Raw genomic sequence first — 26970 nt, 5'->3', positions numbered from 1 at the left:
AGTCATCATTAGTAGGGCTGAAGCTTCTTTCAACCCCCCAACCTCATCACAGAACCATTCTACCTATAAAGAACGATGATGGCAACCTACACTACAAATCAGTTTCTTCATCATATTCCAAACATTTATTTGCCACAAAAAGCATCTCAGTGCAACCAAAATGCCTGTCACTATCGCCATTCCCAACCGTAAAGTCAGTTCTTGGCAAGATCCCAAAGCTGAAAACACCTCACAGCTCCTAAGAGGAGCTAGTTCCCAAGAGGCAAGTGGCTGCAAGCAAATCATCCAAAGCTCATTCTCCTTCAACGGGTCTCTTGAAGAAAACCATGTATCAGCTTCGAGGAATGGTCTCGTCTGGTCATCGTTCCACGCATACAGCACCCACCATCATCTGACGATCCGCCCCGAAGATGTCTGGTTTGCCATAGTCACCCAAATCAGCGCTTACATCAATACCAATTCCGAGAAGATGCGCGATTACTTCGTCAGTCATGATGGCCAGAAGAAGCTTGAGGTTATTGATTGCGCGACTCTGCATACTGCTGATTTCGGAAAACTCTCTCAGCAAATGGCCCTCGAGATCGCAAATAACATCAAGGATCCTGCATTGAGAGAATGGGTTCTTCCGTCGTTCTCGACAACTACTGAGAATGATCGCATCGTTGGATCCGTACTTCTAATGGGTGCACTGCAGAAATATTTCTCTTATGGAATGACTATGTTATGTGGTATCCCGTCAGTAACACTCCTCGGAGAAGTAACCGACTACGAAGATATTCTCAAAAGACTTGATAAACTGGAAGAGATGGGCGAGGAACCGATTCAGTTCGCCAATCTCCTGCGGCCAATTCTTCGAAACATGGTTCTCTCTTTCACCCAACCGTCCGACAGAGCTATCCATACATTCTGGAACCAAATTGCCGATATGGACCGGATGTCGGGGTCCAACAAGATGACAGGCTGGATCACAGCGTTTTGCTATTGGGACGACGAAGGAAAGGTTCATCCTCCCAGTCGAGCAAATTGTACCCTCGAGGGATTGATGTATCCCTATGTCGAGACGGATAACATTCCCTGTGGATACGTCACTGTTCCGGTTGAAGTTGACGACAATGGTACTTTGTATGATTGCAAGATGCTTGCTGGATCTGTTGGCATACAAGCTGTTCCAGGCCCTGAAGGTTATGTCCCTGCTTTCGATCCTTATGAAAAAAGAAGACGTGACGTGGAAGTGGATGAGAAGAAATTGGGGATAAAGCCTGTTACTGGGTGGATGATCTACGAGTTTGTGGAGCGGAAGGGGCCAGGTCGAAGACGGCCTAGGTAAGAACATATTTTCCATGAATCCATACTAATAACAAAGTTTGAGTTTTGGAACATCGCAATCTTAGTAGGCAATGAAACCAGTTAGTTTTGACAGCATGGTCCAAGGTCAGAAGTTCTTTTGCTTCCTGGGGCTGAATATTCTGAATATACTGAATATAAATGTGACTAACCTCTTATGTCGCATAAATTCATATCAGTGGTATCTAAGAGAAACAGTCCCTTAGAAAATTGCCCGCTTTCTGGCTCTCGCCTTAGTATACCAGTTGCGCCAACCCAAAAGCTCATGTCGGTTAATACTCGTTTCACAAGAGCCTCTCGCTTGCTCATAAAGGAATGTTCCAAGAGACGCGTAAAATCACAGATCCCAAGCTACAGTAAAAGTGTCTTGATAGAGGGTTAGGGCGTTCCTGTGTTAGTCTCTGGCCATTTCGTTGAGTGGTCTCTATGGAAGGTCTTATCGTGGCCTTTTACTTACTGTCCGTTCATCTTCAAGCTTTTCAACTCAGGCGGCAACTCATCTACCAGAGAGTTTCAATTGGGCTTTGAAACTCAAGATTTCTCCTAAACGCTTGCGCAAATATGCTTGCTTTTGGACTCATGCATATAGGACATGGCGTTGATCAGATTTCGTCTAAAACAGGAAAGATATAAACAAAGGCGCAAAAGGTCAGAGTTCTAGGACTGATGTTCTCTTTGCGATGTCTTGCTCATTGAACCGAATCCAGTCTGTCGTTGAGAGACTTGCTCAGCGTAAGCAAAAATGTAAATGTCTACACCCTAGGTCTTACTATCAGTGATGTAATATTAACCAAGTCGTGAAAAAGTGATTATACGATTTGGTTATCACACATTTCCAGTACGATTCAGAGCTTTATCCTCTAAACTAACTGATGTCATCATCTCATACCCTCGCTTCCAACGCTGAGGTATGCTTATCTCCGCGTTTCAACAACTATCCCACGATCCCGCAACCATATCCCCACGGGGCAGGTAAGAAATGCAAGATACGCCAATCATGGGTCCTGATAACAAAAGTCCATGATATGATCCCTCCGGAACATACGCTCACAATGCACTAAATGCAGTGCAATGATTCAGTGTTCGGCTTTCCAAAACGGGACATCCGCCAACAAGCAACCAACCAACTACAATTCCTCCCCCAAAGTCAAAGGAAATAACTGACTGAGCCCAACTCCACAAAAACAAGTGGTTCCTCGGGGTAAACGCGGAGGACTTCTCCGGACGCGTTAAGGGATTCTCCAATTTTAATTACATGGCTGCCTAAGCTGAAAGGAAGGGATCGTCTAATTGGTCTCCACGGGGTTTAGGTAAGAGTAATCTAATCTCCAAGGGGGGAAATGTCGGGGAAAGAGTTTTCGCCATACGTTGTAAATTGGAGAATTGATGCGGAGATCACGGTGTAAGTCGTCAAGGTGATGGGTCACAGATGGAGAGACGGAGTTTGTTCGTTATAGTGGTCTATTGATCTATAACTCAATGCCAAATGGCTCTAAGTCTTTGTGACTCTAAAGAAAGGGTATCCAAAATGTGTTCTAACACAAACGTTTCTATATGAAACAATACTCATGAGCAAATCTAAGACTTCTCAGAGTTGAAGCCAGAGTCGTCGCGGACTGTGCCGCTCTCCTCATTTGGCTTCTCCAAAACTCCACCGCGACTAGACTCGTCGACGAGACCAAGTCGAATAGCCTCGCGCTCGACTTCCTCATGAGAAAGGAAGGGAAGCTCCTTGGCGGCTTGGACATAGGACATCTTCTCGACGAAGCCCTTGGCGAAGATGATGTCGATTTCCTCGAGAGATCGGTTGGCAGTCTGTGATTTGTCAGTTGTGATTGCGGGGATGAAGTAGTGGAATTGCTTACCTCGGGGTAGAACCAGTAAAGGATGGGGAAGAATGTGGCGTTGGCGCAGCCGAAGAAGAGATAGGTTCCCCAGTGGATGTTGGAGATCATGATGGGAACGATCATGACGATGACAAAGTTGAACAGCCAGTTGGTGCAGGTGGATGTAGCGTTGGCCTTGCCACGGGTCTTGAGAGGGTTGATCTCAGCGGGATACAGCCAGGGAAGAGGCAGCCAGGTAGCACCGAACGAAGCAATGTAAGTGAAGAGACCAGCGATAGCACCCTTTGAGATTTGAGGCGCATTGGTACCAGGATCAGAACCACCGGGGATGAGGAAACCCATCGTCAAGAACATGGAAAGCATCTGACCAGCAGTACCGATGAGGAGCAACTTGCGACGACCGACACGCTCGATGAGGAACCATGATGAAGTTGCGAAAATGGAGTAGACGATCATGTTGACGCCACCGAGGAGAAGAGCAAAGTTCTTGTCGCCAAAGATGTCGGTGCACAGAATAGGGAAGTAGTAGATAACAGCGTTGCAGCCACCGACCTGCTGCATGAACTGCGATCCGGAACCGAGAAGCATACGGCGGAAGTGCTGTGTCTTTCCACCAGTGAAGAGCGCCTTGACGGGCGTGCTCTTCTGAGCAGCGAAACCAGAGGCACGAATGGAGTCGACGACACGATCACGCTCAGCGCGGGTCTCGTCGCTGTCGACTTCGAAGCCGCGAATGGCGGCAATGACACGCTCGGCTTCCTCGTGTCGGTCGTGGGTGAGAAGCCAGCGGGGAGATTCTGGCAGCCAGACCATTGAGACGCAGAGGATAAGGCCGAAGACGCACTGGAAGGCAATGGGGAAGCGCCATGTGAGGTCCTGGGGACCGTAAGAGCAGCCGTAGTCAATCCAGTATGCGATGAGTGTACCAAAGGCGATGATGCCACCCTCGATACAGATGAGGAGACCTCTGTTGGTAGTGGTAGAACACTCAGCTTGGTATGTTGGGATGGTGGATGTGTTGATACCGTTTCCAACACCAGTGATTGTTCGTCCGATGATGAGCTGCGCAAGAGCCTTGTGGCCCTTCATAGCAGTGATCTGGATGATGACACCAACGATCATGATCCAACCACCAAGGATCATCGCCCTTCGACGACCGAGCAAGTCACCGATCCAGAGGATGAACATGGCGCCGAATAAGCAACCAATCTCGTAAATGGCCGTGACGAAACCCTGCATGGTGCTGTCCTTTGTCTCGGGGAAGTAATCATGGAAAGGGTCTGCGTCGATAATACCAGACATCACACCTTGGTCATAGCCGAAGAGGAGGAAACCTGTCGTTGCGACGGTGGAGATGGCCAGGGACAATTTCTTGCCCGTCAGGCCTGCGAAGGAGGGAGGCATGGTGACGGAGGGGGGGCTATAGACCTGCTATGTTTGAGGAGGGAGCTCGTCTAGAGCTGGAGGATGGGGGAGTTGGTGAGGGAGGCATTGGGGGAGAGGAGAGGGTTTATATGTTGAGAGTGAGCAGAGTGATTAGAGTGTAAGTGGGAGAGGGAGTCTGGGATGCGAAAATTCTGAAGTGAGTGTATTACTATTTCTCCACGTATGGTCCACTATCTCCACGGGTTGGAAGTGACGATCATCCTTGAAAAAAGACAAAAAGTTGGTCAAGGACGAAAAAGGTCCCTTGAAGACCTGGAGTGTCTCCGCGTGCAACAGTGGGTGGACCGAAGGAATATTGGAGATCCCCACGCCTGAGTCGTTCACAAGTCGCACACTGAAACTCACCACTAAAAACCACTCTAACCACTGTGAGTCTCAGGCGCTGCCTTACAGGGCACACACTGTAGATGCCGTCTTCCGATTCCTTCGGATCTGCCAAGAAGCAGGGCAGGCAAACCTCGGTGTTACTGAAAACAGACAAAACCGTGACGTCAAGTTTATTGTCAGCAAGCGGCAAAGGCGCCTGAAAAAACGGCATATTTTTCTTAGTGCTGGAGGGTAGCGGATGAAACGTTCTATTTGGTCCAAAGAACCCTTGTCGTGGCGATCATTTAGAGCGGCAGAGACGTCATTGGTTCAGGGGATATGTCCACGATGGTGCTAGTGATTAAGCATGATAAAGCCGAGGCTCTACACGTGAAGGTTTACACGATTAACAGCGGTTACGTTTATTGAGGTTTGCAGTTGATGATTTGTTTATGTGGATGAGGTTATGGACGATCAAAGGGTCTTCCCCAAAGTCCACAGCTCTCGTCTAAAAAATGGCGAAAAAAAACAGGAACCTGGGGATTGCAAAAATATCGGGCCTCAAAGGTCGGGGGTGGGAACCACAGAATCTCTGAAGATCATGTCCTTATGAGGAGCGGACAAAGAGCTCAATGCGTGATTGAGGTTCCAGTTTACGTGGAGAAGACACAGAATTTGTGGTTCGGAGTGGTTGTTGGTGACAAATTCGTAGTTAGGAGGAATTGCTCTGCCTTGGAAAAAGGGCGAATTTTTAATTGACGTGGAGAGCACAGTGTACAGGAATAAAGTTCAGAGTTTTCTCTTGCAAGCGAAAACAATCGTCGAAATGCGAGGTTCGCTACCTATTTCGGGTTACAGGTGCAGGTCTGTTGTTTGTAGTGGACCTCGCCCAGAATGGCATTCAACGGTATGTACAATTGGGTCTGGGGAAGATGATCAAAGGGTCCAATTGAGCTGCAGTGTCAAAACGTTGATCTCGTCCAAAATTCCATAAAATTGGATAGAAAGAAGGGACAAGAAATGCACGTCGTTAAAAGCACGTTTCTTGGCCGCGGGAGATCATCAGTTGGGGACCTGAACTTGTAAACTTGGCGATGCTAGAACATTGGCATCACCAGCAGAACAACCACTGTCTTGGCTGCACAACTTCAGGACTGCTACCAATTGATTCAAGTTACTGATTCAAGGACGGCATTTCTTATCCATTGACCCGACATCGGATTATCTCCTATCTTGCTTGCATTGTATTGATCATCCACCCTCCCTTACTCAAGACCGTCGTATACGCCGATCCTTTTGCGCAATTAAACTTTGGATTCCTTTCAATGACTCTCGGATTGCTTCTTTTGGTAATTGCGGTTTTGTTTCATTGTGAGATTCGTCAGCTTTTAAGCCGCAACTAATCTCAATCTCAACCAACAATCCAACATCCTCATTCACTGCCTTGGGTTAGGTAGTTGGTAGCAGGCGTGCCAATTGGAGACTCGGAACCGGTCTTGCATCCGTGGTCTTGGCGATCCTTCCGACGGAGAAAAGATGCCTTGGCAGGCGGATAACGGCGCAAGAACGGGAGTTAGCCGAGCGTTTAGGCGGGCATAATGAGGGTTTACGGTGAGTGCCAAGATGACGACTTTTGGTGATACGGGATATCCTTGTTTTGGTACTGAGGCTCTCGTCAGAGCGGATCTCGTGTAAATCCAGACTCAATGACAACCGTGAGTTATTGCAATGAGATTAACGTCAAGTGTACCTCGTCTGTTCTTGCGCCATCACCTCTTCAACATGCCCCGTCCGTAAGCTGTTCGTCGTGATGGCCTTTAATTGACTGACGTGCTAAACCTGTGACACGCGACCCATTATTAAAAGTGTCACTGTCAACCTCGTGGACCCTTCCTTTCACCCACAATGGAGTTGACTGTGGGATTTTTCGCCGAGTTTTAGACCGAGAAGCAGGGACTTCTCCAGCTCCTGGGCCAGTGTTTTTCTGGCACAAGGTTAAGTTGACGAGATGATGGGATGCGGAGGCTTGGGGTCTGGGGGAGGAGTTTTGATGCACGTTTTTGAGGGGATTGAAGCTGGGGAAAATTGCCACTCATGACGATCAACGTCAACTTCATGAAACTGAGTATCACGAATTGCAAATTTCACAAGTGCAAAGTAATTCTGTTTTGATCTCATTTTTACCGCATTACTGATCGCGATGGTGGTTGCAGGTGTGAGCGTTGCCCATGGTGTTGATGCTCACTGAGAACGCGACCGTGAGCTTAGTGCTTTCAACCAAAGAACACCAAATTCGACATCATGCCTTTCATCAGAACCTCCATCTTATTCTATTCTCGCTCACTTTAGTAATAGGTTGTCTTAAAATGTCTCCAATGGAGGCGCCGCTGTTCAGAAGCCCGCCACCTGCGGACAGTGCCTTACAGCTGCGAGATGACAGCCTCATCAGTGCAAATGGCCGCCAATAATGCCATCGCTCACGTCAACAACAAAAGCCGGCCCCACGCTTTTCGTTTCTTCTCTGTTCATCTCACGATCGAGACGCGGCAATACTGAACATCGCTGTGATAACTCAAACCGACTCCATCGAATTCATGCATCAAGATGGAACAGCATCATGTCCACCACCATCATCACCATCATTATCACTACTACTACAACGACCCTTTTCCGCCTGGCCTACCTCCGAATGCCCAGGGAAATGGCGAGCCTCTGAATCCAGAGGCGGCCGGCCGCGATGATGACGAGCCATCGGCTGAGGAGGATGGGGAGCACAGTGAGAGGGGTGATACCGAAGACCAGCACAACCCCGAACGAGCGCCCGCCCAGAGCAAAAGAATAAGCCTCGAAAAAGCAGCCACATAACGGTCATCGACAGGGCTCGCATCGTCGCCACGGACCGTGGCTTTCGTGTCGTCAACTGCGATCCATCGGGTCCACAGGTCGATATCTGCTGGCGTGTCCCTGGCCAGCGAAACATATGGCTAGCGAGACTCGGATTGCAACGAAGGCCATGGCAGAGGGATGACATGAAAGAAAGCATTCAAATATAACAGAATGCACGAGAAATGATCTTAATCATCAATTCGCTGTGTGAAACTTTGCGTCCTGTGTAATGATTCACAAGTGCGAGTTGACAGCCTCCGTGTCAGTGCAAATGGCAGCTGATCAAGTCAGCTCACGTTCCACTAACAAGGAATCTCCTCCGTCATTCTTTTCTGTTCATGCTACAACCCTCAGATCACTGTAATAACTCAACCTAAGTTGCCTGAAAGTTGCTACGAGATGGCAAGACATCACCATCTTCATGAGCATCAGCATCAGCATGACGCTGATCAACCGGACACGCCGACAATGAGAGGCCGTCCGCGACATTCTGAGGATGAGACACCAGGAGGAAATGATGAGCAGGGTACTGAAGCAACTGCAGTCAATATCGTAGACGAGTTGCCACGAACCGGTTTAGTTGTCTTTGACGACTGTGTCAGTTTAGTTCCGGTCAACAGTCTCCCAGAAACGGCGCTGAATCGATGGCGTAAGAACGGCAGTACCAGCAACGACAATCCCAAGAATCTCAACAGGAAGACAGCCAAACTCAGCGTCGAAGCGATATCCCGCCGCAAATCTACGACGGCTCAGCCTAACCCAAGTCGCTCGAGCCTGCATCATCGCGTCAAACGGCTTCTACGTCGTCAACTGCGACACATCAGGTCCCCAGGTTAACATCTGCTGGCGCGTTCCCGGCCCGCGAAACATATGGCTTGCGAAACTGGCAGTTAGGCAAGATGGAGAGAACTCGGAGCATCCGCCTTCAATGTCCCCGGGAATGACGCTGTCGTGCTTTCAAAAGGGGCCGTCGAGGGGTGAGAGTGCGTGGTCGATCATCATGGCTAAATCCGGTGCTAATGTGGAAGAGAGGATTGGGCGTGGGGAGGGGGAGTTGGCCTTTGGTGAACCGATTAGTGAGGGGGGTTTGGTTGCTTTTGGGAGGGCTGTTGGGGTTGAGGTTTTGTGTGTTTGAGGGTGATGCTGGGGAGTTGTCTGGCATGGTGAAGGTGATGGCATGGTGAAGGTGATGGCATGGTGAAGGTGATGGCAGCGTGGAACTGTGATTGTATTAGCGAATTAGGCATGAAAATGTCACGTATATCACGATAGCGTTTGAAGGTTATTCGGTTTGTTCTCTTTTTTCTATCACGGTACTCTGAACGTCGGGAGTTAGAACAAATTGTCAAGGCATTTTGCCAACGAAGGGACATCGAAAGGTTCACACAGACTGTACGAGATGACGAATCATGAGAAATGAGATACACGCAATCGAGATCTGTTGAAGGTGCACCCAATTCTGTCAATAATATTCTTGCCAAATGTGAGAGCCGCCGAGTACCCCCGATTCGCCGCCTTCGCACTGCTAAACAGCTGACAACAACACCTCCCAGCTGCCTCGGTATTTCTCTCTTCCCACTCCCCGTTCCTCTCTATTTCCTCTTCAATCAACCCTCTTATCATCATCGCTGCAAGCACACGTACCGAATCATCAACATTCACGTCATCGGCCTCGCGACTATGAACGCCAGCCAGCAGAATGCGACCAGGTCTGGCCGCCGCAACGCAGAGCGCCGCGCTCGGAAGAACACTCTTCATCCGCAACCCCTGAGAAAGTGGTCCTCAAACCGATATCTGCGCGCGTATACCTGGCAACGACAACACCTGGGGCGCACGGGTCAGTTGCTACGACAGTTTGTTTGATCTTTACGATTGGGTCTGCGGAAACTCCTCTGAGGAGTCTCCCGAGATATTGATCTACGTATCGAACATTCCCCACACGTTCATCAACATCAAAGACATTCTCACTGTGTCACTGAATGAGCCTGTGAGTATCGTCGCTTTCGCCAACCCGGTAAATCCACTTCCACCGGGCTGGGCTCTAGTATTGCTTTCGCCTCGTTCATTTCTGCCTGGTCTTCGTGAGATTTTGGGTGAGGGCGGAGCGGAATGGTTGGTCTCAGTGACTACCAAGGCGCGCGTCAACTTTGAGGTCATGATTGAGTTTGCGGATGAGCGCGCAAAGGATTTTGGACTTATGTAGGGGATCAGGACGGCTGTTTCTCAAGAAAAGTTTAGTAATTCCATGCCAACCTTTAGAGCAATGCTGACCGTTCACAGAGGGTCTGTTAATGCAACCTCGCCATCACAGGCCCTAGGGCAATTGGTACAGCACCAGACCTATGGGTGTTGAACACGACACTCTCGGGACATGAGTGAAAACATTTCCGAGGGAGTTCGGAACTCTATGGAGGACGAGAAGACTTGCGAAAGTGGACCTCGCGAATCTGCCTATCGCCAGCCAACCTTTGTAACAAGACACTGGAGACCATAGCATACCCCGAGGATGAGAGAGGCTTTGGAGCACGGTGCAGTGATCAAACGAGTAAGTCTAATCTTTTCGTACTTGCAAGAATGCCGTTCGTTCAGCGAAGGCTAACAAACACAGATGCATCCAGCCCATCTCGACATGTAGGCGCATTTGTTCCCAACGAGGACAGCCCCGCGACAAGGCTGTTGTTGCCTCCATTCGATCTTCACAAGCCTTTTTGGACGTTCCCATATCGTTCATCACTATCGCTAAGAGTCAAGCACCGCTTCGTGAGAGCTCAGCGGTCTCTGCGACATGAGTGCTGATCAAGCGAGTGGATGGTGACATTGGCTGGAAGGACGAATATTAAGGCGGAACCTTTTCGAGGCGGTTGCATTCTATTTAAGAGCTCCACAATAACATCTTTTCAAATGAGCTTCAACACTCGCGCGTTTTCTCGACCGAGTCCGACCGGAGTTGTTGGTGATACTCGCCGTGTGTATAAGGTTGAGGGGACAAAAGAAACTTGACGGCGACTACAGGATGAAGAACACGTCTCAAAATCAATTGGCAAATGTTCAGAGTGCATAATAGAAGTCGCTGTTGTGTATTTTCTACCCTTAACTTGAAAGAGTGTTTTGTAAGCCTTCTCCATCGTTTAGTTCAGTGCGTCCAAGTTTCTCGGTCCCATCAGAAGGCAATCTGCGCAAAATCTCGCATCTCCCTCATTGAGTTGTCCATGGTGATACGAAACGAAAACCTAATTCGCAGATGGAATCTGTCATGTAAGAGGCGCCAGTTCGTAGGGGAAAGGTCGTTTCTAGATGCCGGTCTGGTCGTTATTTCAAGGCGATCCCACTCGACAAGCGTTGCAGTGACAGTCCATTGTCTTGGACCAGGGGCTCGGCGTCTTGGCATTGTAGAATAGAGATTGATGTGAGGATTTCAGACTGTTGTGATGATGCTGATGTTCTTGATTTGACGAGAGATTGATGATGATGATGATGAGAGAAGAGAGTCAAGGACGACCTTCCCCTCAGATAAGATCACGAAAGAAGGAGACAACCGGTCCATTAAAAGCACAAGTAACGATGCACTCCCAAGAGGAGGCAAGAAAACTTAGGACCTCTTTTCTAAGTGATGAAAAGACTGAGGTAAGTTTAGTAGGTATATTTTGGTAGCTTTGGACCAGTTCATTTTGGCACCCTGATTCCACGTCAGAAGTTTTCTTGCTCACTGAGGACTCCTACTTCCAGTATCTGTGATAAGACCACAGAGGTAAAAGACATACCTTATACTCTTTGGCCTCACTGATACCTAACATGAAGCTTTTGGCTGAAAAGTCAGTTATCATGACATCTAAGAATCCCCTCTCTATGCAGTATAAGGACCCTGTCTACTGTTTTCCTGTTACGATGATCCAATCTAAGTTCTTCATAGACAAGAAAGCATGTGAAAATACACCACGTGAGACACGCGATGCGAGCATCGGTTATCCTGTTTACCAACTACTTCCAGCATGAAAGGCATCGCATGCTGAAGACGAGCCGGATCATCTGCAAGGAAGAGCAATGCTCAACTGCACTGGGCTCTCTTCCCTTCTTCGCAGCTCCTGGATCCTCGCTCTCTTCTATCTTGAGCCCATAGCCTAGTGTACTCTTCAATACACTAGTCACTCTCATGAACCCACACTTGTGCCATCTCACGACTGGCACCTCGTCCCTCTTCAATGTCAACCCAATACACAGTTCTCTGATCCAACGCCTATCCATACAGCCCCGACACTCATTCCGCATGGCCTTTCTGTCTCCCCAAAGTTTCTCTATGTCCATCCCGTCCTTGCGATAATGTCGTCGCACCGAGTAGAGCTATGGACAAGCTCAGTCTCCTACCAAGCAATTGATCCAATCGCATCTGGGCAGAGCTGCAATCGCTTGAGTGTTTTCACAATCCCTTTGAACCCAGAACCAACAGTAACTACCCAATACTTGATATCCCCGTGAAATTGTACCAGTGTCAATTAAAACAACATGTCGCCGATAGTCCTCCATGATGATAAAGTAACCCCCAGTAACACTCACTCACGTCAAAAGAACCACTGCCCATCAAGACCATTTGTCCTTTCATTTCTAACTCAAGCATTCTCGTTTCCAAAATAGCACAAACAAAGCACCCCATTTCCATTCTCGCCTTATCTCAAACCTGCTTTTGACTCGAGCCAACAAAGAAACATCCAAAACCTCCAACAACCGTGTATCCACTTCCCAATACTTCACTGTCATCGAACCCATCTCACATCGATCCCAAACTATCAAAACCATGATGTCTCAACTATATGAACTTCCTTTTCTCCCTTCCTCCAATACTGTTTCAGCTCAAAGCAAGAAACATGAAACTCACACTCGCAACACTGACACTTGTCGCACTCACGGCTGCTACTCCTCCTCCTGAGCCGGTTGTTCACAAACCTGTTCCTGAGAAGGCAATTGGTGGCTGTTATCACTATTATGTCTTCCCTACTCCTCGTCAGTTCAAACTCGGCCCACCTCTCACCTGTACCTCGATCTCAACCTCAAGCCTCAACCCAACATCAATGTCAACCCGCTAACGACATCAGCATAATCCCCAAGCCAAACAACTGCTGTCTTCCTCGTCTCTGCGCCCGTAGAGATGATACGTTTCTCCCCTCCTCATTCTCTTCTCTGCCAATCTTCTCTACCAGGCACATCTAACGCGTATCAGGCAATTACTACCAGTTCAACGAAGACGCCTGGAAAGAAAAAGTGAATGGATATGATCCTCCCTGGGGCTGCCTCGGAAAGAAAATGCACAACATGTCCAGCTTCTGCTGTCGAGGATGGAAAGCGCCCAAGCCTGTATTTCCCGTGTAACTCCTGTATTAGTCCATCTTATTCTTCTCTTCTTTCTCTCATTAGATATTACATTTACAGATCCTTTACTTCCTCCTCTCCCTCTCCCTCTCCCTCTCCCTCTTTCTTCTTCTCCTCCTCCTTCACCTCCCCGTCTTTACCGCTCGCTTCCAAAGCAGCCTTACAGCTCACAATCCCCCCCGCAATCCCTCCCAACTCCTCACCACTTCCAAGCCACGGCCCAGCGCTATAATTCGCATCAACACCCGCATAAACAAACCATCCGCTCACGGGCTGCGCCATGACTCCGCCCGGGGTATTCTTCTTCTCGACGCCGACGTTTCCTGCTACAAGATAGGCTTGTGTGTCGACGCCTGGTGACGGGTAGTTCTTCATGGTCAGGGGCGCTTTGGCGTAGCCGATGCTGATGTCGGAGAGGGTGCAGGGAACGTAGCTCTGTCCGTCGATTGTGATGGACCAGTCGTTGGGGAAGATCCCGATTTGTACCTCCTCTTTCTTTTCTTCTTCAACCTTGACTTCGTCTCTCTTGACCTCCTCAACCTTCTCTCCAGCTTCCTGTTCATCCTCGTCGTCCCAATTATCATACCAATCCTCATAGACTCCTCTAACCTTTCCATCACGATCCCAATGCATGAAGCCCGTAATCCACCCTGAGACATCCCACTCACTCGCCCCCTCACCACAAGACCACTTCTTCTTAGCCCTAACAATCTGCTCCCAGAACAACCTCCTCTCCCCATCACCCTCACCCCCTTCAGTATCAACGTCCCAGGAACTAACAAACCTCTTCATAATCGGCCTCAGCCTCTCCGCAAACTCAGCCGCCTCGTCCCCAAACTCCTTCAGCATCTCAACCTTCGCCCCCAGCTTAACCCAATCTTCCCTCTCCCCAAGAAGCGTCATACTCGGTATTCCACATACCACCATGCCCTCAAACTCAAAGAAATGCTGCATCAGTCCCATCATCAACACCGTGGCCGTAACGTCATCTTGAGCAGTCGAAGTGCTAAAACCGGGTGTTATCCATTCCAACAACCACCCCGTCTTAACCCTGCTCTGGATCTCCCCTCTAAACGCACCGATGATACCGTCCCACGAAAACCCTTCTACGGTAATCTTTTCGCGCCCAGAGTGATCAACGAATAAATGCCGGAGAGCCTCAGAGTGGGTACTCATGTACACATTCATCTGTGCCAAAACTTCAAACCAGATCTCATCAGGTCGCAAGATGAGATGCTCGTGTTTGGCCCACGCCTCAACAGCGCCCCTCACAAACCCATCCGACGAGGGGAATACATTTCTTCCAGCGAGGTCATCAAATGATGATGCGAGTAGTGAGGCTGTGTTTTCCGCTTCTTCTGGACAACTCCGCGAGAACAGATCAGAGGCTGATGTAGCGATACCTGACGCGCTGAAGGGCAATGGGTCGACGCGGTGGACTTGGATGGTGATTGAGGCGGTGGCCAGGCCAGCTAGCCACAGCGCTTTGAGCATATTCGCCGTTCGTATAACAACCTCTTCTCTCTTCAATGTCCTCTTTTGTGTATGCCGTGGGGCGATCAAGGATCGGTGTTGGTTGGTGTGGGTATGCAAATCGTGGCCTGATGCAAGATTACGGACCTCCCGATCGGACGGTTAAAGGTTAAAAGGGGTCGCGCTAGCGGCTCTTAGTGGAGTTGTCTAGGAAACTGGGCCGAATCTCATCTCATGATATCGACGTATGTCTCAGACTATTTCTGACAATGTTACAGCGAATGAGAAATTTGTTTCGGGGCATTGGTTGGCGACGGGATCGGGTCTCCGTTGGCGATATATCGAGATATGATCCCGGCTACTACAGGGAACGCAACATCCGATCTCCGTCGATATCAGTGCAGATGCAGGGTAGGACATGCGAGAATTGACAATTGGCGAGATTAATTGATTCGGCATGTCCACGTCAACATCGCCATGTTGGGATGGTATTGATGTCGTAAGGCCCGATGGACAAATGGCTCATCTTGCCACTATTCCCAGTCACTAACAACCAGTCACAATACCAGCAGCAACTCAGTCAGATTACTCACCAATCGCAGCAATCACAATGCATTATTCACATCAAATGTAGTTGAGCAACCGATTTATTCAGCGCTATCAATCTATAATCATGCCTTAGGCTCGAATTCAATCCCAGTCCTTCCTGCGCCATGCTGCCATTAAAGCAAATTGTATGTCATATCTCGTAAACGCCATGCCATGCCACTTTGTACCCGTGGCTCCATCTCTTCTAGTAAAATCGCGCCGAATTGAAACCGCTTATTCCTCAGCACTGTCGGCCTGGACGCGCTGAACAACGTTGACCAATTGTGGGAAGATCTTCTCGTTGTCCTGAATACCGCAGACCTGCTTGACAACGTCCTCAGGTCCGTTCTCGGACATGATCTCGGCGAGCTGCTTGGACTCCTCGTCATCGGGGACATCCTGGAAGCGGAAGGCCATCTCGATAGCGTCGAGGAGGTACTTGATGGGCTGATCGTTCTCAGCTAGCTCAGCAGCAGGGCCGATGAATCGCTCCTTGCGAGACAGCTTTCGGAGAGGAGCACGGCCGACACGCTCGACGGCATCCTCAAGATGGGGGTTGCCAATTCGCTTGATGATCTTCTCGACGTAAGCGGCCTGGGCCTCCTCGTCAATAGCGTGCTTGGAGACGATCAGGTTCTTGGTCTCCATAAGTGCACCGCGAACCTCGGCCATAATGTCCTTGTCCTGGAGAGCATCGTAGACAGTGCGCTTTCTTCGGTTGTAACCGTGGTAGGCAGCGGTGGCGTGGCCAGTGTTGACAGTGAAGAGCTTGCGCTCAATGAAGGGCTCAAGGTTGTCAACCCAGTTGATACCCTTGATGTCGGGGATGCCAACATCCTCAAAGGGAGTGCGGTCAACGACCCACTCAAAGAACTTCTCGAGTGTCACGTCAAGACCAGCATCGGGGTCCTGAGCGGGAACGATTCTGTCAATAGCGGAGTTGGCATATCGGGCTCGGAGGTGGTGGTCCTCGAGGCGAGAGGCATCAGTGTTGTTCTTGATGTGCTCGGCAAGGGTATCAGTTGCACCGATGGCGTTCTCGCAGGCAATGACATGCAGGGGAGACTCTTCTGTTGATCGGCGGTCGATACCCTTGGCGATGACAGGGGCGATGAACTTGAGGATGTTGGGACCGACTGAGCAGGTGACGATCTCAGCTGTGCGGATGGTCTCAATCAGGTCTTCCTCGTGTGTTCTCGAGTTGATGGCCTTGTAATTTGTGATGGTGTTCTCGACGGTAGCTTCAGAGCCGACTTCGATGACGCGGTATGAGGGAGTGTTGTTGAGTTGGTTGACGATTGAGTCGTTGACATCAGCGAAGACGACATCGTAGCCAGAGTTGTGGAGGAAGCAGGCAACAAAGCCACGGCCTGGATAGTTAGCATGGGAGGTTAGAGCGTTGGGTGAGACGAGACATACCGATGTTGCCAGCGCCAAAGTGAACAGCAGTCTTGCCCATGATTGCGGTTGTGTGGGGTTATGTGTAAGTGGGAGTATGTAAGAATGTCTCAATGTATGAAGGCGAATGCCTCAATAGGAAGCAATAGAAGAGTGTTTAGGAGTGAAGTGGTGATGAATGGAGTGATGAAAACGGTGACCGTATCGAGGGGGGAGAGACGAGTTTATATGTTTAGACCAAAGCCACCCTCCTTGTCTTTTCTTGGAGGGTGAGGGTGAGGCAGAGGGTGACGATGACGGGAAGGGGACCCATTGATGCCATCATGGTACGTACTGTGTCGTTCCTGCCCTGGTCAAGACTGGGTTATGGGTCCGGTCTGGTCTGGCAGGTCCCACCGAGTCAAGTTTGAGTTCAACTCGGGCAAGTGGAGACCATGCCAAGTACAGCCCCAAGCCCAGCCCGACCTAACTCACAGTCACAGCCCGTACAGTACAGTACGTTACGGTTGTATCAGTACCTGTGCCTGTACCATGCCATCATCGGTACAGTGGACTCTGTGTCCTTTTCGGTGACCTCAGCACTCTGACTCTTTGGCTTGGCGCCGTCTGTTTGTCAAACAACCATCCAACACTCTAGCCCGTGCCTATCCCAGCGATGATCCATTGGATACGGTCTCTCCCGGCTCTTTCTTTCACTGTTATCATTACACCGTAGCCTCGCCGAACCGTATCCATATCTAGCCAGTTCAACGAATTGTCAGTTGAAGGCACAGATCAGTAACATGCTCACTCATACATGACAACTGTACAATAGGCCTCCAATAAGCTGACAAACAAATAAAACCACATCAACAGACCAACCTCACCATGTGGATCAACCCCTCTACCGTTTCACCGACCGTAACTGGTGAAGCCGCCTCCACTGCCTTACGGAGGTTATCCGGCGCTCTACAGGGTGTTCGCACAGGGGCTGGGGGTGTTATGCATGCATGTCCCACTGCAACCTCACCTCACCTCTGCCCGGAAGTGCCTCTGTAGAGAGGACCCTGTCTCATGCCACATGCTTCATTTTCAGGGTATTCTCGTTATTCAGATTAATATCGCCACGACAATTTATCCTACTTAACTTGGGATTCTTTCACGAGATATATACTGCAAATAAGGTATCAGACAATAGAAACAATTACTAAACCTAGAATCATCTGGATACTGCTCGATCCGTCAAAAGTGGATATCTTGTCAAGTAACCGTTTTCGTGTCAATCCCACCTCTGACGTCGACTGTCTGTATCGTGGGTCACTGTGAAGATGGACTGTGGTTTTTTTTCCTCCAACGCAGTGCAACACTAACAATGTACCTCCAGAACCTAAGTTGAACACCCCAGGTTTTCCACAATTCTCTTTCTCTGGGGCAGCATTTGACATCACTTGTTCAATATCACGATGACTTTCGATCTATGGTCCTTTTCTCCTTTTTTTTTTCTTTGTATTCCATTTTTAATTCCCCCTATTTTATGACACTTTTAATTCCATTTTTATGACTTGATCATCACCATCATATGTTTTCAAACATCGTCGGTATTTCGGCCATTCCCCTCCGTCTAAGCCCCAAACAAGGGTTCTCTGTTTTCTTTTGTTCTCACGATGCAGGGGTGTGGAGATGGACATCAATTAGACGGCGCTCACGGCGGCTTTTCGCGTGTGTGCTTTTGAGGCTAGCCAAAGTGACTGATGATGATGAGTTGAAACGGGCGTCATGCATGTGAAGACTTTCGGCAATGCTTGGGGTATCACACATGCAAAATATTTCCGGTGCGTGTATGACAAAATCTAGACTGCCCAAGTTTGATGCAGCACGTGTAATTGTTGAGATAATGATAGGACTTGTGGTGTATCTCGTGCTCTGTGTTACTGTCTCGTGGTCTAGTGCCGATAATCACAAGTAAACAAATATCGTTATCATCTGTGTAACTGCATCCGTCAGATACGAGCGCCATTGTCTTACTCTCCCCAATGAAGTTCAAACTGCATACTTATACGTCATATCCTACATCCAGGGTTATCCCCCCTCCCCCTCCCTTGAGCCTCTGGTTCCTGTTTTTCCAGGGGTGAAACGGATCATTTCTGCCACCGTATTCATCCCTCTCTACCGTAGAATCACCGAACCATGCCACTATTCAAGCATAATTCCCTCAACCTCAAACTGGCTCAACTCTAAGGGCGTATTCCATCTGAGTGCATTTGGCTGAGGCATTTCGGATCAAATCGTAACCCTTTTCCGTTCGGCCCTCAACCCCGACGAACCCGCTTCCGTTCTAGCATAGCCTCCCTCCGTAGATAACGCTGCAGCGAATCAACCGTCAGTGGAGTGACAGAGCCAAGATGGAACCGTTCAGGCGTTCTCCTGTTTAGCGCCGTGTTCTGATTGGTGATGGCTTCAGTTTATCTTCGGTCGGTTACCGCGGGACCTGTTGATCTGGGAAAGGGAAACTGTATCTCTTCAGGCTGAATCTAGTTACCTATACGACTCAACAAATTTCGGAACTCAATTCCAAGCCCGTCATCCTCATCTCTATCTTCATATTCACTGAGACTGTGATGGAGACGTATTGAACCGTTTGTTACTGTCTCTCATCTCAAGGGTCTAGGGGTCCAAGCCACCATCCCACACCGATGTAGCATAGCATATCTCCAACCAAGAAAAAAATTGCAAATGAACCACTCAAACATCTCGTCATCGACGCGGGAACGAGAACATCGTGAAAAGCCTCAAGTTCGACGTCAGAGGGTTACCCACTCACACTCGCCAATGACAATGTCCTGCACAAAAATTCTTCCGTGTCTTGTTGTATTGCATTGGGGGAGGGCTAGTGTGAGTGGAGTTGGGACTGACGAAATCAGAACGGACTGGTAGTTTTGGTTCGTGATATTGATTGGTAGAGATGTTTGGATTGGCAGATGCAGTTCGCTTTGACTGCGGCTTATTCAGATGGAATCACCTTCACTGCATGCAAACCTCGCTTCGGATGCCGTGACTTGAAATGACGATCTTTTGTTCTTGTTTCAAGAGATCGTCGCCTTGTAACCCAGACTCAGAAAATAAACATGTTGTTTCCGACATGAGCCGAATTAACTCCCGTGTACAGTTAAGATCGTGATAAGCCAACGTCAACATCAAGATCATGGTCAACATCACGGCACCTTGAACATCGAGGCCCAACAATACTCGCTTACTTTCGCCATCAACCAACACACAATCCTCTAATCTCCATTTCCCCACCCTCCATCTCACTCCTGCACTTCAGGTCTGGGGATTCCCCCGCGATAAAAAGCACCGTTATAACCCCGATGTGATAAGTCTCTGCGTGATATATCTCATAAACATACCACCTTGTACACCCTCAGAGGGATTCCCCCCCTCTTCCCCATATTCCCCCGCAAAACTCCACACGCTTGAACCTCACCTGCTCGTCTCACCATTGACCCTCAAACAGGCCAATGTTCTTAAACGCAGCACTCTTAATGCACCCGGACTCTAACGGTATCAATGCTCTCAGAACGTGGCAGTGCTCTCAGACGCCTTGATACTGTATGAATGGACTGATCTACACAGACGCACCTTTACTCAAGCAGTGACACTACCCAAAGTGGAAATACATACATCCGCCGGAGACACGGAACCTCAAGACAAAACATACATAAACACTCATTTGACCGAGGTGCCTTGTTCCACGTGTCATTAATATAAATGCAAGTGATAAGGTGTTGCGGTTTAATATGTGAACGTGAGAAATCGCGCAGGTGCATGGTATACTTGTGCCGTCTTCTTGTGCCGTGTTTGACGGTGCAATGGAATCAACATCTGAGAATAACAAGGAAATCTGAAATATGTATACAGATAATCACGATACACAGCGATCAATACTACATTGCACTCTTCATCATACTCACGAGTACTTTTGCGTGTGGACATGTACAGAGACATCATTCACCTCGTACGTCCATACAACTTACAAGACAGGTCCAGAACATAGGCCGTCAAACTTATTCATGCTATCCTTAATCATTATCAACATCGTTCCACTCGCTACACATTAACACTCAATCCTCCTTTTAGTTACCATACTTCTTGAACGCTCCAATCAGCCCGCCAGTAGAAGCATCGTGTCCCTCACCATTGCCCGCCTCATCAAGCTCCTTGAGAATCTTCTTGGCCAAGACCTTGCCCAGCTCAACACCCCACTGGTCAAAGCTGTTGATGTCCCAGATAGCACCCTCGGTAAAGGTGAGGTGCTCGTAGTACACGATCAGGGCACCCAGTTCGGCGGGACCAATGGCGCCGCCGACAAGGATGGAGGTCGTGGGTCGGTTTCCAAGGAAGCGCTTGTGAGGAACAAGCTCCTCGGGAGTACCCTCGGCACGGACCTGATCGTCTGTCTTGCCGACCATGAGAGCCTCAGCCTGGGCGAAGTAGTTGGAGGCAAGCATCTTCTGGTGGAGGTTGTCGCTGACAGGGTTGTGGGACTTGGCGGCGAGGATGAAGTCGGTGGGGATTAGCTTGGTGCCTTGGTGGACGAGCTGGAAGAAGGAGTGCTGAGCGTTGGTGCAAGGCTCGCCGAAGAGAATGGGGCCTGGAACGTTAGCTGGGTTTCATGCAGGAGGTTATCCACTTACCAGTAGTGTACTTGGCAGAAGATCCATCAGAGGTGATGGTCTTTCCGTTGGACTCCATGGAGAGCTGCTGGAGGTAGGCAGGGAATCGGTGAAGGTATTGGTCGAAGCTATAATTGTTAGTCTGCATACTCGCATCTTCTGACTGACTTACGGAGCAACAAGGTGAGTCTGGGCCTGGAAAAAGTCAGAGTACCAGACACTCAAGAGACCACCAAGAAGAGGAATGTTGTCCTTGAGAGGGGTCTCGCGGAAGTGCTTATCCATGGCATGAGCACCGCTAAGGAACTTGTGGAAGTTGTCAAAGCCAACGTAGAGAGCAATGCTCAGACCAATGGCACTCCAGACAGAGTATCGACCACCGACCCAGCTCTCAAAGCCAAACATGTTCTTGCTGTCGATGCCAAACTTGGTAACCTCTTCCTCGTTGGTGGAGAGGGCGACAAAGTGCTTGGCGATGTCGCCCTTGTTGTCGGTCTTCTCGAGGAACCACTTCTTGGCTGTGTTGGCGTTGGTGGTGGTCTCTGCGGTGGTGAAGGTCTTGGAGGCGATGAGGAAGAGGGTGGTCTCGGGGTCAGAGTTCTTGAGGGCCTCGGCGATGTGGGTTCCGTCAATGTTGGAGACGAAGTGAAGGGTCATGTCTTCGGCGCCGTAGTGCTTGAGAGCTTCGGTGACCATGACAGGGCCGCTGCAAGATGTCAGTCTAGTACTATCATCAGGGCATTCGAGCGTCTTACAGATCAGAACCACCAATACCAATGTTGATAATGGTTGTGAGCTTCTTGCCAGTATATCCCTTCCACTCTCCACTTCGAACCTGCTCAGAAAACTCCTTCATGTGCTCAAGAACCTCATTGACACCACCCTTTGTGTTCATGACATCAACACCATCAACCTTCATATCCCAACCGCTAACATTTCGCAGAGCAGTGTGGTACACGGCGCGACCCTCGGTGAAGTTGATCTTCTCGCCAGCAAACATGGCATCGCGCTTCTTCTCAACGCCAGCCTGCTCGGCGAGCTTGACGAGGAGATCGAGGGTCTCATCTGTGAGGAAGTTCTTGGAGAAGTCGAAGAGGATCTCGGAGGATACACCGTCGGAGGTGAAGGTTCGGGTGAAGCGGTCGAATCGCTGGGGGTCGGAAGCGAATGCCTCCTTGAGTACGAAGGACTTGCCTACGCTGTCGCGATGGGCTTGGAGGTCAGACCAAGCGGGGAGAGTGTTTGCGGGGGCCATATTGATGCTGTGTAGAGATAGTGATGGGGAGATAAGGATGGAGGTGATGGAAAGAAGAGAAGAAATAGCAGATCGGAAAAGAGTGGGAGGGGAAATGAGGTTATGTCTCTGAATTGTCTTGGGTGCGTCTCATGGTAGAGCTCCGATGAATGCCAATGGAGGGGGAGGGGAAAGAGCAGAGAGCGGCATGGGCGGAGTGGGGGCATTCATCATCCCACTTCAACCATCATCTATTCTTTCTTGTTCTATACAGTTTATTTGATTGATACTATCATGATGCCACTTTAGCTACTCCTAATTGTTATGGTATGACATCTTTTTATCACTCATTTTGTCAATTCCCCCAAGTCATGTCCATCTCTCTCACAGATGTCAGCTAACCCCTCCAATGACAGCATGACGCTACACCATGCTCTCCGAGCTAAAAACCAGAGCTCTTCAACAGCTTATAACTTAAAGCCCCGCCTTACTTAACGATTGTTACCAAATTTACAAATCATCAAGGTTGGCTGACTGGACTTTTCCAAATCTTTTCGTCATGTCTCCATAATCATACTAGCCTCTTTTTCCCTTATCCTGCATGCGTCATAATCTCAGTGGAGGCTCTACAGTCAAGGGGCTCCGGTTATGCCGCGCACTCGCCGTGGTTGTCCCGCATCACCTCCGGCTGAGGCATTGAGGACAGCTTATTTATCGTGAGATGTCTTTATCAATTGCCTGGTACATCCTAGCTGGAAGTCTATACAGCTTTAGGATAGTGTCTCATCAATAGAAAAGAACTTCACTGTAAACTGAATACAGCATACAGCATACAGCATACAGCATATTGACTAGCAACGTAGTAAACAACTGCTCGTCGTCCTGACCGAGCTGACTCTCACCTTTCCCCCAACACCGGTAATCTCTCCGATCTCAGCCTCAATTAAAACTTTTCCATTTCATTCAGCCTATAGCCTAGACTCATCAAGCATGGGTTGTCATGATATCCCTCATCCATCATAAAGACCCCCAACGTTTTCCGAAAAAGCCTCATGGAGCCCCAAAGCGTGATCCTAAGACTGAACTAGCAATATGCAACTGGTGATAGTAACATTGTACTTATGCCCTGCTACGGCTCGAAAAATCACGTCTTTCTCAATAGCTCACTTGGCCGAGTGGTTAAGGCGGCAGACTTAAGCTCTCAACTGCTGAGGATTCTGCTACATTTAATGTGCGCAGGTTCGAACCCTGCAGTGAGCATTGCTTTTTGCTATCTCTAGCACATCCATTGTCTTGTTTTGTTGACGATTGTTGTTAGTTGGTGTTGGTGTTGTGGCAAATGTCGTTGGAAAGGCTATTAGAGTCATACCACCGAATAGCGTTGACTAACGCCGTTGAAACTTGACTGTGGGGTTGGTTCAATTCTTTGCTTTCGGGGTTCTAGTATAGGATACAATGGTCTCTTCAGGTCAGTTGTGAATTCAAGTCCGTGTTGAGGTCAGAAGACAATGAGAAAGTGCAGTGAGAGCCAAAGCATGCTGGCCTCGCAGAACAATGATCGAAACAACAAGCATTGTCACAAGTGAAGAAGAATGGACAATGAACAGCAGAGTGAACGATACAAAGCCACGGAAAGACAATCTACATTGACAGAATGACATATCCACAGAACTAACGAGTGTATCAAACTCCAACACGCCAAAGCAAATAAAGGCTTCTTATCTACATTCATCCTCTAGGTTTCCACCTCCTAGGTTGTCCTTATCATGGCTTACACATGTTCCCCTCCTCAGCCGGCTCATTGACAAGACTGATACCATGTCCGAGTCAGCCAGTCCTGCTCGCTGTCTACCCGTTGTCTCTCTTCCAACCCAGCGATTTATCGGTTATCTGTCAAACTACCGACAAATGATGGATCCTTGACACTGCCGCCTGCATCTCCGAGTCCAGCGATCGGGCGGTTGTAGCTGAATCCTTGGAATTGGTTCTGCATGGTTTGAGAGAGCATGGGGCCCTCGACATAAGAATCTTGAGGGGCTTCAGATGTGAATTCGGGGTCAAAGTTGGCAGTGTCCAGAGCGTCGGCCTGTGAATGTCAGTAGGGTTCGATGTGAGAGACTGGGAAAAGGTACATACCACACTGGGCTTGAATGTAGGCTCGTACTTGCGCTGTAGAAGCTTCCTCCAGTCAATAGCATGGAAGAAAGGATGCGCCTTAATCTCAGCTGATCCATTGGCACCAAGTCGCTCCTCAGGGTTGCGGTTCAAAAGCTTGGTAAGGAGATCCTTGGCAGCTGGGGGAACCACATCAGAGAAGTGAAGAGGCTCTGATAGAATCTTGCGGTACATCTCGTTGGTGTTCTCATCGTAGAAAGGTGGCAGACCTGTCAACATCTCGTACAGCAAAACACCAAGAGTCCACCAATCGACTGTCTTGTTGTAACCTTGGCCCATCAGCAGCTCTGGGGCGAGGTACTCGGGTGTACCACAGAATGTGTTGGTGCGGTCCTCATCCTTCATATCGAGCTTGCAGAGACCAAAGTCGCAAAGAGCGATATGGCCTTGGTAATCCAGAAGAATGTTCTCGGGCTTGAGATCTCTGTAAATGACGCTGAAGCCGTGCAGACATTCCAAGGCGCACAGAAGCTCAGCAGTGTAAAAGCGGGATCGGTTGACGTCAAATCGGTGCTCCTTTTGCAAGTGGTGGAACAGCTCGCCTCCGTTGACAAAGGCGAGAACAAAGTAAAGCTTCTCCGGTGACTGGAAACTGAACTTGAGAGGTACGATAAAAGGGTTGTTGATCTGTGCCAGCACAGATCGCTCGGCGAGTGTATGGGCAACTTCGGATCGCGATATGATGTGCGCCTTTCGGATGGTCTTGAGAGCGTAGATTCGGTTTGTGTCCTTCTTGCGTACCTGCATGACCTTGCCGAAACTGCCCTTGCCGACGACCTTGAGTAGTTCAAAGTCTTCAATCTTGAGCTTACCTGCTCGGGTCTCAACATACTCGACACCAACCTTGATTCTACCAGTGCCATATTGCACGTCGACCCACTCGGCTCCTTGGTGACCATTGCGCGCTGCATGCTCAGCAGCAGCCTTCTCGCGGTCCTTCTTGCTGGCCTTGGGGTCCTCCACGTATTGCTGTCTCTCTTCGAATCGGGGGTTGATGCGGACAACACCGAGGAAAATATCCTGGCTTCGTCCAGATCCGGGTGGCGCATTCGGGTTGCGCATGTAAAGATGGATGACGAGCTCTGTCACTCTTGACACATCGAACTTGTACTGGGTGTTTCCACCGGCCCACAGAGGGTTCTCAGGGTTTCCATCGACCGAGTTGACAAAGACCTGGACCTTGTCGAAATCGAGGAGGGCGTATGGCATGTACTTTCCGGAAATTCGACCGTGGTTGGTGGGGATGCCGTTGAAGCCGCCAGCGGAAGAGTGCGGTCGGTTACTGCCGTTAACAAATGATCCGGCGACACGTTGTGAAGATCCTGGTCGAACAGAGCCAGACATTCCAAGAGCGTTGGACGAAGACATCGATCCTTGGTGTGACGAGGCAAAAGCACTTCGGTGCTGTTCAGGAAGAGAAAATCCTTGACCTTCGTGGAGGGTGACAACGAGAATACCGGGCTTGGGGGGCTTAACAACAGGGGCCTGTGTCATGGCCTCAGATGCAGCTGTTCAAGTCAGATACTGACGGTACTCCAGTCCAGTTTGCTCACCTATGGCATTTTCCGTTGTAGGCGTAACAGCGCCGCTAGCCTGGCCATCCTTTTCCTTTTCGGTGATGGTTGAAGTAGAGGGGGATCGAGAGAAAGGACTCAAGGATTGACCCAGATGGGTTTCCTTTAACTCTGATGGATGTTAGTGATGCGACAGATATCGGACATGTAAACTTACTCTTGGTAAGCTTCCAAGACATTGTTGTTGATGTCAACGAGGTATTTGATGGTTGGGGTCAAGGATCGACAGCCAACAAGTGTCGCAGGGTCGAAGGGTCAAGCAACGAGTGTTCACTGCGCGCTGACAAACTCCTGATCAAGCAAGAGGCTGATGGCGTGGCAGAGTGTTCAACAAATGGATGATTTGTAACCCCGCATGCGTGGAAGCGTAAACCGGCCGCTGTTTGGTTGTATGAAGGATCGCAAGTCGACGAGACGAAAGGAGACTGTGCGCCGACTGGTTGGAAGGGAAAGGAGGTTCAAATTGAACAAAGATGGCAGAGATTGAATATGAGGAGGAGGCGAAGCACAAGAGCCCGAGACAAGACCAGCCGAGATATGAATGAGGTGGATACGGGGGATGGATGGGAGAAGGGGATTGCTATGACATCCAAGGCCCATTGGGCGACAGCAGAAAAGGTGGATCTTCCCGTAGGCAGCCCGCACTGTGGGCTAGGGTCGATGGTAGTGCTGTTTTGGTGCTAGAA

At 49.3% G+C, this 26970-nt stretch overlaps 9 protein-coding genes and 1 non-coding gene across 11 annotated transcripts; 5 read left to right on the top strand and 5 right to left on the bottom strand.

The window, feature by feature from the left end:
* Window positions 1-36: 36 nt before the first annotated feature.
* On the top strand, window positions 37-1352 carry FOIG_03876 (uncharacterized protein). The gene has a single exon (XM_031201910.1). It carries the CDS (start codon window positions 161-163, stop codon window positions 1325-1327), a length of 1167 nt encoding a protein of 388 aa, XP_031069434.1. The 5' UTR covers window positions 37-160; the 3' UTR covers window positions 1328-1352.
* A 1433-nt stretch (window positions 1353-2785) lies between these two features.
* Window positions 2786-4693, bottom strand: FOIG_03875 (uncharacterized protein). Its single transcript, XM_031201909.1, has 2 exons — window positions 3210-4693; window positions 2786-3159 (listed from the first exon to the last, which is right to left on the bottom strand). Exons 1-2 carry the CDS (start codon window positions 4593-4595, stop codon window positions 2923-2925), a joined length of 1623 nt encoding a protein of 540 aa, XP_031069433.1. The 5' UTR covers window positions 4596-4693; the 3' UTR covers window positions 2786-2922.
* A 2268-nt stretch (window positions 4694-6961) lies between these two features.
* Window positions 6962-7808, top strand: FOIG_03874 (uncharacterized protein; the record flags this gene model as incomplete). The annotated part of the gene is made up of 1 exon (XM_031201908.1): window positions 6962-7808. The coding sequence occupies exon 1, from the start codon at window positions 7548-7550 to the stop codon at window positions 7806-7808; it is 261 nt and encodes an 86-aa protein (XP_031069432.1). The 5' UTR covers window positions 6962-7547.
* A 420-nt stretch (window positions 7809-8228) lies between these two features.
* FOIG_03873 (uncharacterized protein) lies at window positions 8229-8666 on the top strand (the record flags this gene model as incomplete). Its single annotated transcript, XM_031201907.1, has 1 exon — window positions 8229-8666. The coding sequence occupies one exon, from the start codon at window positions 8229-8231 to the stop codon at window positions 8664-8666; it is 438 nt and encodes a 145-aa protein (XP_031069431.1).
* Window positions 8667-9509: 843 nt separating this feature from the next.
* On the top strand, window positions 9510-10332 carry FOIG_03872 (uncharacterized protein; the record flags this gene model as incomplete). Its single annotated transcript, XM_031201906.1, has 2 exons — window positions 9510-9631; window positions 9684-10332. The coding sequence occupies 2 exons, from the start codon at window positions 9510-9512 to the stop codon at window positions 10030-10032; spliced, it is 471 nt and encodes a 156-aa protein (XP_031069430.1). The 3' UTR covers window positions 10033-10332.
* A 2738-nt stretch (window positions 10333-13070) lies between these two features.
* On the bottom strand, window positions 13071-15183 carry FOIG_03871 (uncharacterized protein). The gene has a single exon (XM_031201905.1). It carries the CDS (start codon window positions 14682-14684, stop codon window positions 13245-13247), a length of 1440 nt encoding a protein of 479 aa, XP_031069429.1. The 5' UTR covers window positions 14685-15183; the 3' UTR covers window positions 13071-13244.
* A 91-nt stretch (window positions 15184-15274) lies between these two features.
* Window positions 15275-17778, bottom strand: FOIG_03870 (mannitol-1-phosphate 5-dehydrogenase). The gene is made up of 2 exons (XM_031201904.1): window positions 16671-17778; window positions 15275-16621 (listed from the first exon to the last, which is right to left on the bottom strand). The coding sequence occupies exons 1-2, from the start codon at window positions 16708-16710 to the stop codon at window positions 15486-15488; spliced, it is 1176 nt and encodes a 391-aa protein (XP_031069428.1). The 5' UTR covers window positions 16711-17778; the 3' UTR covers window positions 15275-15485.
* Window positions 17779-19966: 2188 nt separating this feature from the next.
* On the bottom strand, window positions 19967-23723 carry FOIG_03869 (glucose-6-phosphate isomerase). Of its 2 annotated transcripts, XM_031201902.1 has the most exons (4): window positions 22057-23723; window positions 21474-22007; window positions 21323-21429; window positions 19967-21279 (listed from the first exon to the last, which is right to left on the bottom strand). In XM_031201902.1, exons 1-4 carry the CDS (start codon window positions 22554-22556, stop codon window positions 20762-20764), a joined length of 1659 nt encoding a protein of 552 aa, XP_031069426.1. In that variant the 5' UTR covers window positions 22557-23723; the 3' UTR covers window positions 19967-20761. The 2 variants fall into 2 exon arrangements, with proteins under 2 accessions (XP_031069426.1, XP_031069427.1); XM_031201903.1 differs by having other exon boundaries at window positions 19967-21429.
* Window positions 23697-23795, top strand: FOIG_03868. Its single transcript has one exon. It is a non-coding gene; the product is annotated as a tRNA-Leu (tRNA).
* A 140-nt stretch (window positions 23796-23935) lies between these two features.
* Window positions 23936-26900, bottom strand: FOIG_03867 (AGC/AKT protein kinase). Its single transcript, XM_031201901.1, has 4 exons — window positions 26442-26900; window positions 26264-26395; window positions 24672-26218; window positions 23936-24621 (listed from the first exon to the last, which is right to left on the bottom strand). The coding sequence occupies exons 1-4, from the start codon at window positions 26461-26463 to the stop codon at window positions 24415-24417; spliced, it is 1908 nt and encodes a 635-aa protein (XP_031069425.1). The 5' UTR covers window positions 26464-26900; the 3' UTR covers window positions 23936-24414.
* Between the last annotated feature and the right edge of the window lie 70 nt (window positions 26901-26970).

This window comes from Fusarium odoratissimum (genome assembly GCF_000260195.1).
Source record: "Fusarium odoratissimum NRRL 54006 unplaced genomic scaffold supercont1.4, whole genome shotgun sequence".
Classification (NCBI taxonomy): Eukaryota; Fungi; Ascomycota; class Sordariomycetes; order Hypocreales; family Nectriaceae; genus Fusarium; species Fusarium odoratissimum.
The sequence above is the reverse complement of the archived record's forward strand: the minus strand, read 5'-3'. Positions and strand labels throughout refer to the sequence as shown.